The 18,844-nt window shown below is 39.0% G+C and overlaps 2 protein-coding genes across 2 annotated transcripts; one reads left to right on the top strand and one right to left on the bottom strand.

The window, feature by feature from the left end:
• The first annotated feature begins 3,314 nt into the window (after window positions 1-3,314).
• On the top strand, window positions 3,315-7,954 carry LOC115923260. Its single transcript, XM_030983673.1, has 6 exons — window positions 3,315-3,593; window positions 5,208-5,309; window positions 5,756-5,863; window positions 6,328-6,432; window positions 6,848-6,947; window positions 7,927-7,954. Exons 1-6 carry the CDS (start codon window positions 3,440-3,442, stop codon window positions 7,952-7,954), a joined length of 597 nt encoding a protein of 198 aa, XP_030839533.1. The 5' UTR covers window positions 3,315-3,439.
• A 1,831-nt stretch (window positions 7,955-9,785) lies between these two features.
• On the bottom strand, window positions 9,786-10,961 carry LOC115923259. The gene is made up of 2 exons (XM_030983672.1): window positions 10,954-10,961; window positions 9,786-10,194 (listed from the first exon to the last, which is right to left on the bottom strand). The coding sequence occupies exons 1-2, from the start codon at window positions 10,959-10,961 to the stop codon at window positions 9,786-9,788; spliced, it is 417 nt and encodes a 138-aa protein (XP_030839532.1).
• Window positions 10,962-18,844: the final 7,883 nt, after the last annotated feature.

Below are 18,844 nucleotides of genomic sequence, written 5' to 3'. Positions count from 1 at the left end.
TTCCATAATTTTATCAAACGAATTCGTTTTCACTGGCTCCCGGCCGTAGCAACAAACAGAATTAACAAAAGACCAAACTCCGTTTCTTTGACAATCAGCCGCAGACGAAAGATTCGGTAATCTTTCTTGAGGGTTTGTTAGTCCTGAAAAGGACAGTTGGTACATAGTCTTGAAAAGGGCTGTTGGTTATCTTTCTATAGCTTATAGTTTTAAGGAGAACTATAGCGCTTGGAGAGGATGAGTGGCGGGAGTTGGCTCGACGTTTCGAACAGGTTGACTGTCACTATCCTCTCCTGACGACGTGACACGTGAATTTTTAGAGAGCAAAAATGTAAAAGAGAGATACGTCGGCGGCGAAAAGGAAGAAAACTATTGATCCTTATTAATAAATGCGCCCCAATACGCAAGGTAAAATACATTAGAAATAGAACATTTTCTCAAGCTCGGTCGCATCTCGCATAATTATGTTGCACAGGATCTCGTAATTTATGCCCAAAATATGGATAGTTTATTGGGGGAGGGGATAGCGTTTTCAAATGGTTCCAAATTTGACATCAAAATAATTAAATTTCTTAAATGCGATTCAACTTTTGAAAAAATATTTTATTTTGGTTACCTTGCTAAATCCCTCATTCATTCATTAATTGTGTTCAACACTTAATGAGGAATGAATAGAAAACCAACTTTCTATGTTCAAAATGCGTACATCTTTGATACTACTCGATCGCTGCGCTTACTTCCTTAGCCGGACGCCTTGCTCCCTCGCTTGCACAGTTACGTAGATAAAGTGGGGGGGGGGGGGGGGTCGCAGTTTTATCGATTGCTCTCGGCGCCATAATCCATATACGTCACTGTTTATACAGATTTATGAATTGATTTGTATGTAAAGTTGGTTTAGATAAGTTTGGATAAAACCCAACTGTCTATTAGACGGGGCCCTGGGTTCTGATTTTGTATTCTGCCCCTATTCTTTCTTCTAAATTAAATAAACATTGCTGATACCTGATGATAGAATCCTCTGCTGCTACCTATACAATGTCTCTTTCACCTCCACTTTATTGTGGTATCTGGTCATTTAGCAGGTGGTCGTAGGCGGTTGTGAAGGGGATCGCATTTGAAATTTTCTCATGAATTTACCTCTTCCACTTTTCACAATGTGCTTAAGAATCTTTGGTGCTTGCAAGAGTGTGTGGAGTTTGTAACTGATATTATCACCTCTAACGGGCTTCAGCTTCTCCAGGGCATCACTGATAGTATGTGTGCAACCGGTGCATAATCACATATACGTCCTGGTGCATAATCATATATAAGTCCTGGTGCATAATCACATATAAGTCCTGGTGCATAATCACATATAAGTCCTGGTGCATAATCACATATAAGTCCTGGTGCATAATCACATATAAGTCCTGGTGCATAATCACATATAAGTCCTGGTGCATAATCACATACATGTCCTGGTGCATAATCACATATAAGTCCTGAACCGTGTCTCTGATTGGGGACTGAAATACTATGTAACTCCCGTTTTAATGTATAGTGCGTATAAAAAAAAGTGTACACAACTTTGGTAGCTCCTAATACAAATTCGTAACTAATATGACTTTGAAATTTTGTTCATGATGAAAGGTAAGTAATTTTCTTTCAAATGATAGCCTATTCATAATATTCCTCCCGCAGTGAATAAGCACCAAGGTCTTTAAAAAGTTTTACCTTGTACCAAGTTTGGGCTGATGGAACGAATTTGAGTCAGGCCATTGTGCATAATGCTTTATAAAGTTAAATTTTGCCTCGTGATTTGGTGCTTCATTGTTTAAAATGATGCAATGTAGTTAAGCTTTCACATTATCTTGTATCAATGCATAGGATAACCTTTACGTTGTTTTGAACAGTTTACTAATTTGTCTCATGATTATTTTAATTCTGTCCGACCGCTGCGCCATTTCACATACGTAAGGAGCATAAGGTCTTTATCTCGAATACCGGTTTCGTAACCTTTGAAAACTCAAAGGTAACGAAATCCAAATGCAAAAAAGATCACTTATGATGATATGTATCAAAGAACATTTTTCATGAAATGTGTTATCACCCCGTATGAAATTTAATTCTTTTTCATATGACATCTCACACATGGTAAAAGGTGATCTCAAAGATAGTTCAACAGTATTTTTGGAAAATGGCCGCCATTTTTTGTTCCAGCAGTATATTTTCAAGGAAGTCCACTTAGAAATGGTGCAGGGGGGTTCCCTCCACACGTTGGTACCCACCGACCTTTTACCACATTCCATGTCTCACAAACCTGCTTCCCTCTAGGTAAATATGTTTTTAAAAACCTGCCCGATCCCCTAAAATAAATGAGAGTCTCCATCAAAAATAGTATTTACATTAAATTGAACGAACGTTTTACCAAACTTGCTGGAAAAACTACGAAATTGACCAAAAAACCTTTATAAAATCTCGTTGACAGATGTGAAAGTCTCATCAATTACGTTAGTGGAACATGTATGTGTTGTATAAGTAACGGTAATTGCTCGTATAATCATTATCATCATCATCACCATTATCAGTATTACCATTATCATCCGTTTCAAAATGCTCATCACAGGTTTTTCTTCAGTTGTTGTTTGTTCTTGTTCTTGCTGATTTAAAAAATATTAATATTTTTTCTAAATACAGGCTAAAGACATAAAGATAGGTGTATTTTGGAAGTTGCTGTTTGGTACCGTAACCTGCTTGTCCTTCGGTAAGTATTTTTTTAAACTTAACATATCCGTAATATTTTGTTGAATATTGCAGAAACATAGCTGGCTTTCAAAATGTCCACAATAAAGCGAAATAAGAGCGAGGTGAAAAAACTACGTTAGTCTACAAGCACAGACTATAATTTGACACTTTATCACAATTCCTAAATCCTTGGGCAGAGCGTAGATCTGCCTACTTCTGGCAGTGTCAAAACAAACAGCTTAAGTATACACAGCCAATTGTATAGTCACATTTTGCAGACACAACCATTGACAAGGATGTATGCCCTCAAACTTGACCTAATGAACATGGCATCTCAAACCAAAAACACATCCGAAAAAAGTCTCTCTAATAAATGTTTCAAATATATGTTAAAAAAACCTGCATCATCAAGATTGAGAAGAGGGTGTAAGGCAAGGACGAGGAGGAGCGGTAAGGGGATGTAAGGTGAGGATGATTAGGCTAGATGAGGGCTATATGAAGATGAGTAGGAGAGGAGGAATGGGGAGGAAGAGGAGAACGAGGAGGGAGTGGAGAGAAGTAGCAGGACTAGCAGAAGGAGAAGACGCGTAGGAGGAGAAGGAGGAGGAAGAAAACAATTAGCAATGAATTTTCTTATATATTCTTTACAGCCTTGCCTGTGTTATCAGATAAGACATCTTGTTCAGACTGGTACGGCCTAAATTACACTTTGCCCATGTTCCAAAAGTGTAAGATGATGCGACTCAAGGATGGCAGCATGGTGCAGAGCATCCCCAAACTCATCCCTTTCCCTTCTGTCATCGGCGGGTGCCACCAAAGGAAGAGTAAAGAAGGGATCCCGGGCGGGCATAGAATATGCAGAATCCCATGTAGGTTTTATTTTTTATTCATTTTTGTTCTCATATTTCAAATTCGTTTCTTTGTTTAATCAATAAATCTACATGCAGATAACACGGACTTCAGTGATATCATTAACGTTTGATATCAACTCCTAACTTCTTCTACTACTACTACTACTACTACTACTACTACTACTACTACTACTACTACTACTACAACTTCTGTTATTACCTCTACCCCACTACTACTACTACTAATACTACTACTACTACTACTACTACTACTACTACTACTACTACTACAACTACTACTACTACTACTACTACTACTACTACTACTACTACTACTGCTACTACTACTACAACTTCTGTTATTACCTCTACCCCACTACTAATACTACCTCTACTACTACTACTACTACTAATACTAATACTAATACCACTACTACTACTACTACTACTACTACTACTACTACTCCTACTACTACTACTACTACTACTACTACTACTACTTCTACTACTACTACTACTACTACTAATACTACTAATACTACTACTACTACTACTACTACTAACAATACTACTACTACTACTACTACTACTACTACTACTACTTCTACTACTACTGACTACTTCTACTACTTATACTACTGCTACTACTCCTACTACTATTATTACTACAACTACTTTTACTACTACTTCTACTACTACTTCTACTACTACTACTACTACTACTACTGCTATGTATATTAATACTTACACTACGATGACTACTACTAACAATAACAATTATGATAATATGTAATAGTAATAGTAACGATGAAAAAAATATGATAATAGTAATGAAGATGATGATAATATGAATACGTATGATTATAATATTAATATTAGTAACAATGATGATAAAATAATATAATAATGATAATGATTATTATGCTAACATTAATGATATCAAAAACAACAATTATAATAATCATGATAATGATAATAGAAAATGTATGTGACAAAATTATTGTCCCATCATGACAAGAAGAATATCTTATATTTTTGTTCTGTTTTAACTCAATCGAATGTCGAAGATAATCCTGGGAACTAAAACTCTTTACGACCCAGTGACAATGCCATCCTAATTTGTAAAACCTATTAAGATTGTGAAACTGAATCGTTCCAGCCGAAAAGTAACAACTATCGTTTATTTAGAAGACTATTCAAAAGAGCGAGAAGACTGACTGGCAATCCATTAATAGCAAATTCATTGATATTTAATTTCAGGCTACTGGGTTATTTGAGTATTAATTATTGATGGTTTATAATTATATTGGTTGGTATTTCGTTTGATAACGGTGAAATGGCAGATGAGTTAACGATATCGGATTCGTCGATATATTGCTATCGCTATGACAATATTGGACCAGTCGCAGACGAGTCCAATATTGTAATGGCAAGAGCAATATATTCTTGTATCACACGAAAACAAAGCCATACAATATTATTATTATTTTCTGTCATATATGGATCTGTCATCTGGGCACTACGCTAAAGATATTAAATACACTGATTCATTGTACCACTTGGAAGCTTTATATATATATATATATATATATATGATAATGAGTATTATCCTGTTTATAACTTATTTCGCAGATTGTGACGAAAACCTCTGTAACAACGGCTGGTGTGAAGAGACTATGGTAGGCTACAACTGTACCTGCTCAAGTGGGTTTCAAGGGAGACACTGCGATGAAAGTAGGTGTAATATAATATAGTATCGGGCCAATTAATGAGCAAATAATGAGTGGCCAATGAATGAGCAAAGAGCAAAGAGTTTGCTGTATCTTTTATCAGAAATTGTACATACATTCTGCACTGCACCTCACCAGTACGACAATACATGACGTTTGCCGGTACTGCAACTGAAGAAGAAGAAGAAGAGGATGATAATGATTAAAAAGAAAGTACATCACTGCCCTCTTTCGGAGCTATTTCATAGAATTGGGAGTCCCACCGGGAAAATATTTCTCCGATTTTTATCAGCCCCCCCCCCCCCCCGCCTCCGCTCTTGACCTTATCCCCGTACCCTGACTAAGAGCGCGTTGAGACAGCCGGCGGGGAGATATTTCAATGAAAATAATGTTATGCATCGTCATTTATCTCAGTTATGTTTATTTGTTGTTGTTATTTGGTATTTTCAGTGATCATACAGTCAACGACGGAAGCGACGACCAAGCCTACGATGAGCCCTACGAGTACAATATCGGAACGCTCATACACAACGACTTCCCAAAACACCACTACGTCTAGTATGTCTACGTCGTGCATTTATTTTGATCATAATATCATAATGGGTCTAGCCACTATATCCCCCTTCTCTCTCTCTCCCTCTCTCTCCCACTCTCTCGGTCTATATCTGACTCTATTTTTCACTCCTTTCTGGGCGTCGCTAAAACACTTTTTAAGGGGGGAAGTGACCGTCTAATTCTTGTTTGTTCTAGTCTTATTTATTTGTTTGGTCATTCTTTCATGAGCGTCGCTCAAACACTTTATAAGGAGGCAGCTAGTGCCCGTCAAATTTTTAAATTTACATTTTGTCTATAAATTTAACGACCAGGTTTTAGTTGTTGTTGTTGTTGTTCTTCTTCTTCCCTCTTTGCATGTTCTTTGTATCTGTCTGTCTGATGCCCTATCAATACCTGACTCCGCTCCTTTTTTGTTCCACTCAATTAATTTTTAATTAATTTTATTTTTTATTTTTTATTCCGTTCAGAGTCGGTGACAACGGAAGCGAAAACCAAGTCCGCGATGAGCCCTACGGCCACCGTGATGCCAGAACGATCAGAGGCAACGACATCGCAAGAAACCACCACCTCAAGTAAAAAAAAAATTAAAAATCCCCTCTCTCTCTCTCTCTCTCTCTCTCTCTCTCTTTCTCTCCTCTCTCTCTCTCTCTCTCTCTCTCTCTCTCTCTCTCTCTCTCTCTCTCTCTCTCAGCCTTTATCCCTTTCCTGTCACGGGCGCCCGTCTCATTCGTTCGCTCACGAGTTTAATGACAACAAACACATTTAGATAAATTATTTGGTAAAATTCATGGGCTTTGACAAAGCATCACTAAATCTACAAACACAAATAATACCACATGAAATAAATAGACTTTTACAATTTATATGTTGTCATGGAGCACAATTTTCTTTGTTTTGGCCTTCTGTAATCATGTTCAGGTTGTCATTCCTAATCATATTGCTTTGTAAGTGTGGTTTCATTTGCAACAACCTTCAAACGTTTCAGAGTCAGCAGAATTATCGACTACGGACGTGGCGACCAAGACATCTACGAGGCCTATGACCACGGTGTCAGCCACAACGACATCGCCAGAAACCACCGCTACCAGTAAGTAAGAGAAACAATGAAATGATGTCATGCTTTCGATCATTATTATAATGTGTCAAGCAACTACACCTTCCCTCTCTTACCTATCTCACCCTCTTCCTCTTTTCTCCCCTCCCTATTCACCGACCACCCCCTCCATCCCTCTTTCGCTCTCTCTTCATCTTTGTGTGTCAGTCGAGTGGTTTAAGCATTTGACTTGAAATTCAAAGTTCGTGGTTCAATCCCCGACACGGCATTAATGTCCTTTGGCAAGGCATCAATCTCCATTTGCCACACCCGACCCAGATGAGATAAATGGGAACCTAGTAAGAATTAATTCCTTGAAATAATAGAGCGCCGTAATGCCTAATGGCAACTAATCTTCCTTTGCCGCACTCGACCTAGGTGAGGTAAATGGGTATCTGGTAGGAATTAATTCCTTGAAATACTGGAGCGCCGTAATGGCAGCAAGGCTAAAGCCGGGGTAATAATTAGTGCGCCTCGGAATAGAGTTGTCTAGATAGATGCTATATAAATGCATATTAATATTGTCACTCTTTCAGTCTTTATCTGAGTCTAAGTAATAGAAACAATACATTGACGTCATGCATTTGATCATCATTATAATGGGTCTTGCCACTACCACTTTCCCCTTCTCTCTATCTCTCTGTCTGTCTGTCTGCCTCTCTCACTCTCTCTTTCTCTCGCTCTCGCTCTCTCCCTTCCCTCCTCCTCCCCTATGTTTCATTCATAAAACAAAAACAACTGTATGAAATACCATTGCTATCTGCGATGGTGAGCAAAGTTTCTGTAGGTATTGATTTTTATAGCTGTAATTTTGTTCATGTCTTTGCATCGACTTTTATTATTATTATTATTTTCGTCATCATCATCATCATTATCTTTTTTTCTTTAAATATTTCAGTTTTTATCCAAATAACCACTTTGTCTACTTTCTTAAAATTGAGTAATTTACATATTGTATTTTTCATCTTTTCAGCATGCTCATCCCCTCCGGTGGATTGTGAATTCGGCGGGTCATTCTACAATTTCAGCACTTCGGAGATGGATCATTCTTCTGCGGTTTCAGCTTGTTCCCAATACGGATCCCATCTGGTCTTCATCGAATCGCAAGAGGAGGAGGATTTCATCGCGCGGCATGTTGAGTACTACCGACATACCAAGGAGACTGATTACTGGATCGGGCTAACCGGCTCAAGTCTCAGTGAGGCAAGGTGGCTAGACGGATCAAGTCTTGCATATAGCAATTTTTTCCAGGATTCGTTCAATGAGAATGTAGGCTGTTTTCGTATTGAGTGTAAGGATCAATATAGTACATGGCATGATAGGGATTGCTACATACAATATAGATTCATATGCGAGAAAGAAGTGGGGATATGAATATTGGATTTGTTTCTTTCAATTTTTCATACCACCTGGTTGCACCACTGATTGCATCTGAACACCTAAATGGGGATTGGTTGGGGGCAAGGGAATACCCCCCCCCCCCCCACACCCACCAGGAAGAAGAAAACAAATCGGATTTTCGTTCTTTTGTTATTGTTTGCATAAGTCTATCGGGGCTTTAGGAATGTTCGAGTTTGTGGTTTTTGCCGTTCCATGCACTAATTTTCACACGAAGAGCACTGAAACCATTGTTAAAGGTGTTGATTCATGATGTTTAAAAGACGGAGCACGTTACACCTTTACATCAATAAGTTTAGAAATAATTATATTGATGATTAGAAGTAGTGGCGGTTTGTTCTTTTTGTATTTTATAGAATCTCATTTTATTGCCGAGAGACTTTTTTCAAACTTTATTGTATAATATTAGGTAGTGCTTCATGAAACGATGAAGCGTCGAAGATATTTGATTACAACATAAAAGTGCAGTTTGTGTAGTGCTAGGAGTCCACTGGGCCGGCGCCAGTTAGTGCCAGTTTGCGCCAATGCAATTTACTGTGCGCCTAGTGTCGCCAATAAGGTGCCTAGTGGCGTATAGTGGCTCAAACTGCCTCCCAACTGGCTCGTGGTGGCCCGTAACGGCGCCAAATTTGAATGTGGCGGCAAGAAAATTTCAAAATGTTTGAAATTTTCGTCGCGCCACTTGCATCGAGCAATCAGCGCCAAGTGTCCGCCAAGTGGCACCAAATGGCGCGAACATATCACCCTTTGGCGCAAACAATCCGCCTATTGGAATCCACTGGAATGTAATGGCGCGCGCCAAGTTGCGCCAATGAGATTTCGCGTCACATGGCGCCACTTGGAGCCAAGGGCACCTTGTTTGCGCCACTACGCGAGCCAAACGGCACCCGATTGGTGACTACTTCGCGCCAAATGCCACCTGGTTGCCCGTCATTCGGCGCCACTTGCCGCCTATAAAAGCAGGGCGGCATCGCAGGACTTTCTCACAGTGATGGCGGCAGTTCTTCAAGCTCCAGGGATGAGGTTGTGCTGGGCATCCTCCTGGTCCAACATGCGGACGTCCAGTGCCTGATAGCGCTTCCTGATGAGGTTGTTCAGCATGACGGCAGCTTCAACGAGCAGGCGGACTGTGTCTGGTTCCTGTCTCATCTGGCCAAGGAAGCACTGGAACCACAGAGCCAGAATGCCAAAGGCATTTTCAACCACACGCCTTGCCCTGGACAGCCTGTAGTTGAAGATCTTCTGCCGTTGAACCATGTTACGACGGCCATAGGGCTTCATCATGTACGTCCTCATGGCGAAGGCATCGTCTCCCACGAAGAAGTACGGCATAGGGTGCTCTTCATCATCATGGGGAAGAGGAGCTGGATCTGGATGCCTAAAGTGCCAGCTTCAATGCACTCCTCCAGTTCACTGTTGTTGTAGATCTGGTCATCAGACTGATGGCCAAACCCATCCACATCGATCCACACGAACTGGTACTTTTAATCTACCAGAGCCATCAGGACAACCGAGAAGAACTGCTTGTAGTTTGAAGTAAAGGCTCCCTGATTTGTTGGGCTTCTGAGATGGATGTGCTTTTCCATCATAGGCTCCCGAGACAGTGAGGAAGATTCCATCTGGCTTCAAAATCACCTGCAACCTCAAGCCAGCCTTCATTGGTTGTGGGAGGGAGATGACTTCTGCAGTATACTCATCCACTATCGCTCTGGCTACATCAGGAACAAACTTCTGGATGGCTTCCTTGCTCACTCGGAAGTTGTAAGACAGCTCGGCATAGGTGGCCCCAGTGGCGAGATGGCGCAGGAAGACGAACAACTTGAGACCAGGGGGAATGGCCTTCCTGAAGTGGGTGTCCTTCTTCTGCAAGTGGGGTGTAAGCCTGACCAACAGGTCATCAAACATCTCTGGGGACACCCTGGTGTAGTTCTTGAACTTCCTCCTGTCATAGTGTGGTACTGTCCACGTTCGGCCCTCAACATGGGTCTAAACACCAGTTTTGCTTCCTTTTCTTCTTAGGAGGCTCTTCTTCTTCAGGACTGGCCAGCATAAGTTGATAGGCAGTGGCCACCTCAGCATCTCTCATCATCTTCTGATGGAGCAGCATCATCACTCCAACATTATCAAAAGCCTCACACATATCAAAATTGTAAATATTTAGTAGAGATGTTGTTCATACAGCAGCTGAGGAGGGTCTGAACCAGTAGCCGATGGCCGGTATTTATATAGTCGGCAAGTAGCGCCAAGCGGCGGCAAGTTCAAACCATTTGGCGACCTTTGGCACAAATAATCACCAAGTGGCGCAAAGTAGCCGTCTATTGGCGCGAATGGCGCCAACAGGTGAATTTTTGAATCAATGGCCGTGTAATGGCGCGAACTGGCGCAACTGGCGCAACAGTTTGGAGCAAGCCGGGTGGCATTTGGCGCACGCCATATGGCACCCAGTTTATTCCACTTGGCGACACTGCCGAGCGGACAGTAATTCGGCGCCACAGCGAGCCACTACGCGCCAATCACATAATCTTTGGCGCAAACTGGCACCACTGGCGCCGGCCCAGTGGACTCCTAGCATAAGTATTTATAGGGTCTATGATATACGTACTTAAACATGTACCTGTAAATACACGTACAGATGTACATGTACATATACATATACATATCATATACTGTCTTGTACATATCTGTCTGTGGTCACGAGTAATGAGCTTACACTTCAGATACAAATAGAACTAGTGAATAACGAAACAATATTGTAACGTCGATGTGTCGAAATGCACGGCATTTTATGACATAATTTACTTGTTTTAAGTTTCAAGTTTGTCTTATTTATGTTTCATAATCATTACCTAAATAAATCAAATACAATGAATAATTAATGTATTTTTTCACTGAAAACTACAAACAATGCATGGCACTATGTCATATAAGTAATTCAAGGCAAGGCAAACGAATAAAGAAAGATAAAAGTCAATATTTCATCTTCAAAACTTAAGGTAAAACAATATGGTTTCAATGTAAAAAATGAGGTAATTTAAAGTAAGATGTTTGGTTTATAAATTATCAACTATACACTGCGTCCCAGAAAATATGAAACTCGAAAACAAATAGATCTTGTGAATATCTATAAGGTGCAGGGGCGTAGACAACGGGGGGGATGAGGGGGATGGCATGTACAATCCAGTCCAGTGGCGGATCCAGGGGGGGGCCCCCGGGGGGCCCGGCCCCCCCCCCCCCCCTTGAGAAAAAAAATCATGTAAAATCACGTGATTTTTACCTTTTTTGGGGTTGGGCCCCCCCCCTGGCGCTCAAGGGGGGGGGGTGCAAATTGAAATTTTTTCTGAGGATCAAAAAAAAAAAAAAGTGCTCACTACCCCCCCCCCCCCCCCCCCCCCCCCCCCCCCCCCCACTGAAAAAAAAAAAGTTGGGCCCCCTCTCCTAAGAAATCCTGGATCCGCGCCTGGTGCAATCATCCCCCCCCCCCCCCAGGTTTTGGGGAATGATATTTGCTTACTTAATAAGTCATAATGATGATAATAATAGTAATAATAATAATGATAACAATTATAATATTAATGATAATAATAATTATGATGATGATAATAATAATCATTATTGTAATTGTGACTATTGTTATTAGCCGCATTCACACGGTGAAAGCCAATTCAGACGGTCAAAAAAAGATCTTACAAGTATTTTGTGGTTATCTTGTGGTTTGGAAACCACAAGATAACCACAAGATTAAACAGGCGCGGATTTACGGTGGGGTTTAGGGGGTTTAAACCCCCCCCCCCCCCTTGGGCGGCCCAAAAAACAAAAAACAAAAAAAGGGGGAAAAAGAAAGAAAAAAAAAAAAAAAGAAAGAAAAGAGAACGCACGCTGGAGAGAAACCCTTTCAAGTGCAAATATTGTGAGAAGATATTCAACTCATCTGGTAACTTTTTTTTATGGTCTCCATTGTGTTAATAGATGCCAGGTAAACATCACTTACGGGGTTCAAATAAACACCCCAAAAAAAATCGGCTCGCCGCTTCGCGGCTCGTGGACGATGCTCCGCATCGTCATTATTGGTCAACCCCCCCCCCCTTAGCAAAAAGCTAGATCCGCCCCTGAGTCATCCCCCCCAGGCGTACGAACCTGTCTACGCCACTGATAAGGTGTATGATACGATTCCTTGTTTCCATAGGGTAGAAGTATAATGCTTTCCTATGATACATTGATTACATTAATCTATACACGCTTCACTGAGCAACATTGTTTATGAAATACCATGTCAACATCCACTTGTGCCGGATTTGAGTAAAATAGAAAAACCGTTAGTTATCAAATATCAAACGTGAACATGACCGATCATGACCGGAATGAAATATAACTATTATTTCCAAACTAATAATACTATTTATTGTATAAGTAAAGCTGATGTAAATAGGCAAATTTGAAACGATGGGAGTTGGCACTTTCACAGGATGATTTATTTTCTAAAGTCATTGAAATAGTAGTATTAGTGATTAAATGTTTGTTTGACGTGCAATAATTAGTTTCAATTGCTATCCTGTCAATTGTTTTGTTTGAGTAAGAAGAAGAGAGATACACAGCACATGAGAAAGAGTGGAGAGGAGAAATTGAGAGAAGTTGTAAGGAAAGACATGTATAATTTAGTGAGAAAATTCGAAAGGAAGAGATAACGAGTGAGAGAATGTGAGAAGATATTGATTTAAAGTGAGATATATTTGTCATGAAAGAGATGTATGATAGAGTGATTTAATTTGAAAGGAAGACTCAGATAAAGATTATAAGAAGGTGATGAAGGGAGAAAATTTGTGAATGAAAGGGAGTAAGATGATTTAAAAGAGAGGAAAACAAAAGAGTGAGAGAATGTGAGAAGATAATAAAGTAAGAGCTTTTTAAGACATATAAATTGAAAAAGGTAAATGGATTTGAATGGAAGAAATAAAGATTGTAAACAGATTGTACGAAGATGATAAAGGGAGAGACACATTTTAAATGATTTATTTAAAAAATGATAATAAGCGGTATAAATGATTGAGAGAATTTGAATAGACGTGATGAACATATAGACTGAGAGAATGTGAGGATATAAAATTGAAATTAGAGAACTTCTTTTATCACGTTATATACAACCTAGCATCGGGAAAGGGTGATTAGTATTTTCTACTATGAACGGAAAGAACAGAGGAAAGAAGCTTATACCTACGATTAGACTCACTGGACAGCGCCTCCTATTGGCGAAGTCCCGCAGCATAATACATATTGACTTGTACAAAAACAATCATTCATTTTATTTATATATTTCTTATAACAGAAATCACATCAACCTCCTTTTCATCTGAAAACTCCTTCTTACTTCTTCGTGACGTAATTATTCGTGTCCCCCTCTCCTTGCACCTTGGGGATAGGATGCGCATATTTTGATGCATAACGATAATATTTTTGAAAGTGCAGGGCCCTGGGATGAGGGGGGTGCTGGGGGTGCTGCATCACCCACTACAAATTTGTTTTTGTATGATTTATTTAATGTACATCATTATGTTTCTTTTACGAAATTGTCACACAACCGACAGCCACAAATGACGCTTTTTTGTGTTATTTTTATATTTAACTTTCTTTCACAAAATCCTGTAAGGCATGTATTCCTAGCTGGCACGCGACCCAATAATAGTCGCGACACTCGATACAGGCGCGGTGCGTGGTAACCAGCTCATAGTACATGGGTCTGGTCGGACTTTGAACTTACCCGGATGGCTAGTCAGCTCATGTGTGTGCGTGCCATGCAAAGCTTGCAATATGCCAATCTATGTGTACAGTGATGATTGTAAGTTTGTGTTGACAATGGAAACCAGATTGCTGGAAACTGAATTCAGACAAGGACACGATACAACGAATCGTCATCTTTCTCTAATAATTTAACATGAAAGCTTCCGCGATTTGCACGGGATGGGCGAAAAATGAATTCAGACAAGGATTAAAAGTATTCATTTAATAAAACGGCGAGGCTTCCGCGCTTTGCGCTGGAGGGGGGAAACTGTATTCAGACAAGGATTAAAAGTCGTAAACAGTACAACGAATCGTCTTCTTTCTCTAATAATTTTATGAAACGTCGAGCGATCGACGCTACTGATAACAACACAGTTTATACACTCGAGATAATTTTTGCAAGTACTAACAAAATGGTCGACGCTATCAGTATCTATCCAATACTGCTATCCCATAATTTAGATCCACTCAACATGTTTTTAAGGTAACATGTGTCCCCCCCCCCCCCCCAACAAACAAAATAAAACCCCACCTCTCCAAAAACATTGGGGCCGATAAGTATTCCAAATCTCATAATTTCTAAATGTCTCAAATTCAACATTTAGGTGTAGAATGAGAAATTTCATTTCCATTAGTTTTCTTGTAAGCATGATGATTATTTGTTTGTTTATTTTGAAGAAAGTTTCAGTCGGGACAATATGATGACCAACATGATGTTTAAAATGACTCATTAATTTAGTTATGCTGAATGTAACCTTGTCGGACAATTAGTCTACTAAACCGAGTTTATTTAGTTTTTTGTCGAAGTTTTATGATTCCGAAAGTTCATTATCTCGGAGATACATAATTCCCAAGATTTAATAATCAGAAAGATTCTTTATTCCTACGGTTCACAATTCCAAGGTGCGTTTCTCCGGATGCTCGTCATTTCAAATGTTTTTCATGATAAGTCGGGAGATGAAATAGGGTTCTTTCTTCCGAAAAAGGAGAGTTTTTCTATTTCACAATTGCAAACCTCGTCCAGGGTAATGAACCCTATTTTATTCTCAGAATTCGAGTAAACAAACTTTGAAAGTACAAACGTTTGGGAGAAAAACTATGCCATCCATTATTCTACCGAAGTGAAAGCATTAAAGTGTGACGCGGCGGTGTTATTGATTATAATGAGGCTCGATATCCAATCGACTGATTGTGCATAACGGTCGATTTTTTCTTCTTCTTGTATCATATATATCAATTTAATCAGCTTGTTTCTATCGTAACGTCAACAACAAAATGGTCGATGCTATCCCTTAATGCTGTCCCATAGTTTCGATCCACTCAACATGTTGCTAAGGTAACTTGTGTTTTCCCCAAACAAAAAATACAACTCCACCCCTCTAAAAATCATTGGCGCTGAAAAGTATTCCATAAAGCTGACTCATAATTTTCTCACTTTTAGCATGTTATTAGCGTATAACAATTATTTTCACGAGCAAAATTATGTACGTCCCAACCCTCAGTACAAGTTCATCGGCGCTAATACCTATCTAATAGAGCTAACCCCTAAATTCCATCCAAATTTGGATGTTTCTGAGATAACGTGTATAAACAAAAGCCCCCAAAATAGACTAACAAATATTATCGGCGCTGATAGCTATTTCAAGGAGCTATCCTCCAACTCGATTCAAAGGTATAATGTTTCTGAGATAACGAGCGTTTTCTCAAACAAAAGCAATAAACAAAAAACAAAGAAAAACAATAATCGGCGTTAAAAGCTATCCCATGAATTCTGTTCACAATACAACAAGCTGCTTAAGTAATGGGTGACTTTACAAACAAAAACTAAAACCAAACAATCATTATATTAACTCCATCCCTTGCAGAGCTATCCAATCATCTGTCCCATTAATATCAATCCACCAATCATCATCATAATTTTGATCGACCAATTAAAGGTATTTCATTTTTAATCTATCTGTTCATATCAATCCCGTTCTCATATGAGCTCACCGCCTGCAGAGAAGGAAACACGTACCATTTACGATTTACAATTGGTCGACGGAAGGTATCATAATTTCTTCTGCGATTTTAATTGATCTCCGTTGATCAGTAGCATTAGCCTACAGTTTGAATCTTACAGTTAATATTTCCCGCCTTTCTGTATTCATGCAGCTGTTTTCTTCGTTGCCAAATTTGTTCATTTGTTTTATCCGAGAAAGACGTCAGGTTATCATCGTGCTGTTGGATCACATTTGGAGGCCCTTGAAGATTGATCTGTAAAATGGTAAGTATTTTATTTTGTTGTTTCAATCATATGGAAATGGCCATCATGAGCCTGATTTGATTTCATTGCCGTTTTACTAAATGCCCGTTTCATTATGAGCATATACATGATTCCTTTCTAGATTTAGATAATGACTTTGTTTGAAAATATGTATTTTCATTTAAAGCATATTCGTAATACAGGATTTCCCGTCCAAATTCGCGAGTTTGTCATTGAAATTAATTTGTCTTGCGTTCAAATTCGACGGTTTTAGTGCAGTCAGGTACATCTTGGTTTTATATTCCCTTTTCTAGTTTTCAAATCTATGGAATTTTCGTTAGAATCTACGTATGTTTCATTCAAATTAATGAACAATGTGCTTCTTTCGCTATTTAGTCATTCGATTTGGCGCAACACGATTTTCAGACAACGCGACGGTGTTCTTCTAGCATTCTAATTCATTTGTAGCATTCAAATTAGCACTTTGTGCACTTAAATTGATGGTCAATAGACATTTCTCGCTTATTACACACTTTTTATAGCTCATTCTTATACTTCAAGATTGTTTTTTCATGTGTATTTCATCATATTTCATTTTCTTGCATTTATAGACTTATACTTATTAGATTTGTCTGATATTCATCAGCATTTCAGTCTGATTGTTGTGAAGAAAAAAAGACTTGCATCTACGGACCTGATGGTCTCAGTATAGTTGTTAATGTTCATGTAAGGAAGTTGTTTGATCATTATTTAGCCATGTCTTTAGCCATCGATCTGCTGGCGGGCAAGTAAACTGTGAAACTCTTTAAGAAAAACAGAGGGGTGTGCTGGGTATAAGAGACGATGTGCATTACTTTTGTAAAATTCCGAGTCTGTAGGGAAAAGGGGCGATTGAGGGTACCCCCACCTTTCCCGGGTATATGAACATGTCCGTGCAGAAATGCCATGTCCCTTGATTTCGCCCCTTCTTTACTTTATGTCTGACTACACCCATCTCCATTGTCCTGAAAATAAATAAATGGAACACAGCTTTGACCCCAATGGCAAATCATGCATTTTAACTGCATTATTCAAAAACTGTAAACGTTTGTTGCAATTCTTCCCCTAACATTCCTAACTTGAATAAAAATATAATGAATAGGAATGACAGGTGTTAATTTGAATGATAACAATTACGCTTCGACAAGTAAATATTAATTTGAATGCTAGTTGAGCAGTTTCTAAATTGAATGACAGATCTTGTTACTTGTGGCGATAATCCCGATGGCAGCTATCATAAAGCTAAACTGGGATGTCCGTGCAACGTGCTGGCATAGTGACAGTGCATGAAGTAATTCAAAACAGTGAATGATGTCTACTATTTACAATAAGATCTATGAAACCCTTCGACCAAATACTAAATTAAATACAAAAACTGGAAAATGGAATGATAATTGGCATGGCAAAGCCGATCTGCGCTAACTTAAATGCAAAGTAAATGAGTTCGAATGACAAACACGCGAATTTGGCCGGGAAATCCTAAACTAAAGTTAAACAATTTAACTTCAAGATGATTCACAAGATTATTGTCTCAAAATAATTTTTTAAATCGCAAATGGTGAATAATAATTTATGCACTTGTGAAAAAGTTGATTCAAGGTTTCACTTTTGTTGAATTGCAAAGATGTGATTGTGTTTTGAAAATAATTTATCATTTGATATTCTATTTATTCAAAGTAGAACTTCAAGTCAGCCAAAAGATATTCGTTGTGTAGGTAAGGAAATATAGAAACAAGAAAATACTTTCCTGAATATTATTTTAAATTGTGCGCAATATGCAATTTATAAATGTTACGTTAAAAAAATTGTAAATAGTTCTGTTATTTACCCGCAATTTGTTATTTTAATTCAAGTCGTTGCTAAAATTGTTTTTTTCAACTATGAATGTGTTGGTAAAGAAAATAATACTAAAAAAAACGGGAGAGAGAGAAAAAAGAAAGGAAGAGGACGAGTCGAAAACGGTACAACGAATCGTCTTGTTTCTCTAATAATTTAATGAAACGTCAAAGCTTCCACGCTTTGCGCGGGAGCGGGGAAGGGGGAACTGAATTCGGACAACGATTAGAGACGAGAATGGTACAACGAATCGTCTTCTTTCTCTAATAATTTAATGAAACGTCAAAGCTTCTGCGCTTTGCGCGGGAGGGGGGAACTGAATTCAGACAAGGATTAAGAGTCAAAAATGGTACAACGAATAGTCTTCTTTCTTTAATAATTTAATGAAACGTCAGAGCTTCAGCGCTACGCGCGAAGGAAGGGAAACTTGATTCAAACAAGGGTTAGAGTCGAGAACTGTAAAACGAATCGCCTTCTTTCTCTAATAATTTAATGAAACGTCAAAGCTCCCGCGCTTTGCGCGGGAGGGGGTGGGGAACTGAATTTAGACAAGGATTAAGAGTCAAGAACGGTACAACGAATCGTCTTCTTTCTTAAATAA

The sequence above is a fragment of the Strongylocentrotus purpuratus genome, unplaced genomic scaffold (genome assembly GCF_000002235.5).
Source record: "Strongylocentrotus purpuratus isolate Spur 01 unplaced genomic scaffold, Spur_5.0 spur5_scaffold_13, whole genome shotgun sequence".
Lineage (NCBI taxonomy): Eukaryota > Metazoa > Echinodermata > Echinoidea > Camarodonta > Strongylocentrotidae > Strongylocentrotus > Strongylocentrotus purpuratus.
This window is presented reverse-complemented; position numbering and strand designations above follow the sequence as displayed.

Excerpts from the sequence above, each read along its gene's own strand:
- LOC115923260 (XM_030983673.1), top strand. The coding sequence starts at position 3,440 with ATGTTCCAAAAGTGTAAGATGATGCGACTCAAGGATGGCAGCATGGTG. Across the intron at positions 3,594-5,207 it reads TAGAATATGCAGAATCCCAT|ATTGTGACGAAAACCTCTGT; the intron begins GTAGGTTTTATT and ends CTTATTTCGCAG. Across the intron at positions 5,864-6,327 it reads CCAAAACACCACTACGTCTA|AGTCGGTGACAACGGAAGCG; the intron begins GTATGTCTACGT and ends TATTCCGTTCAG.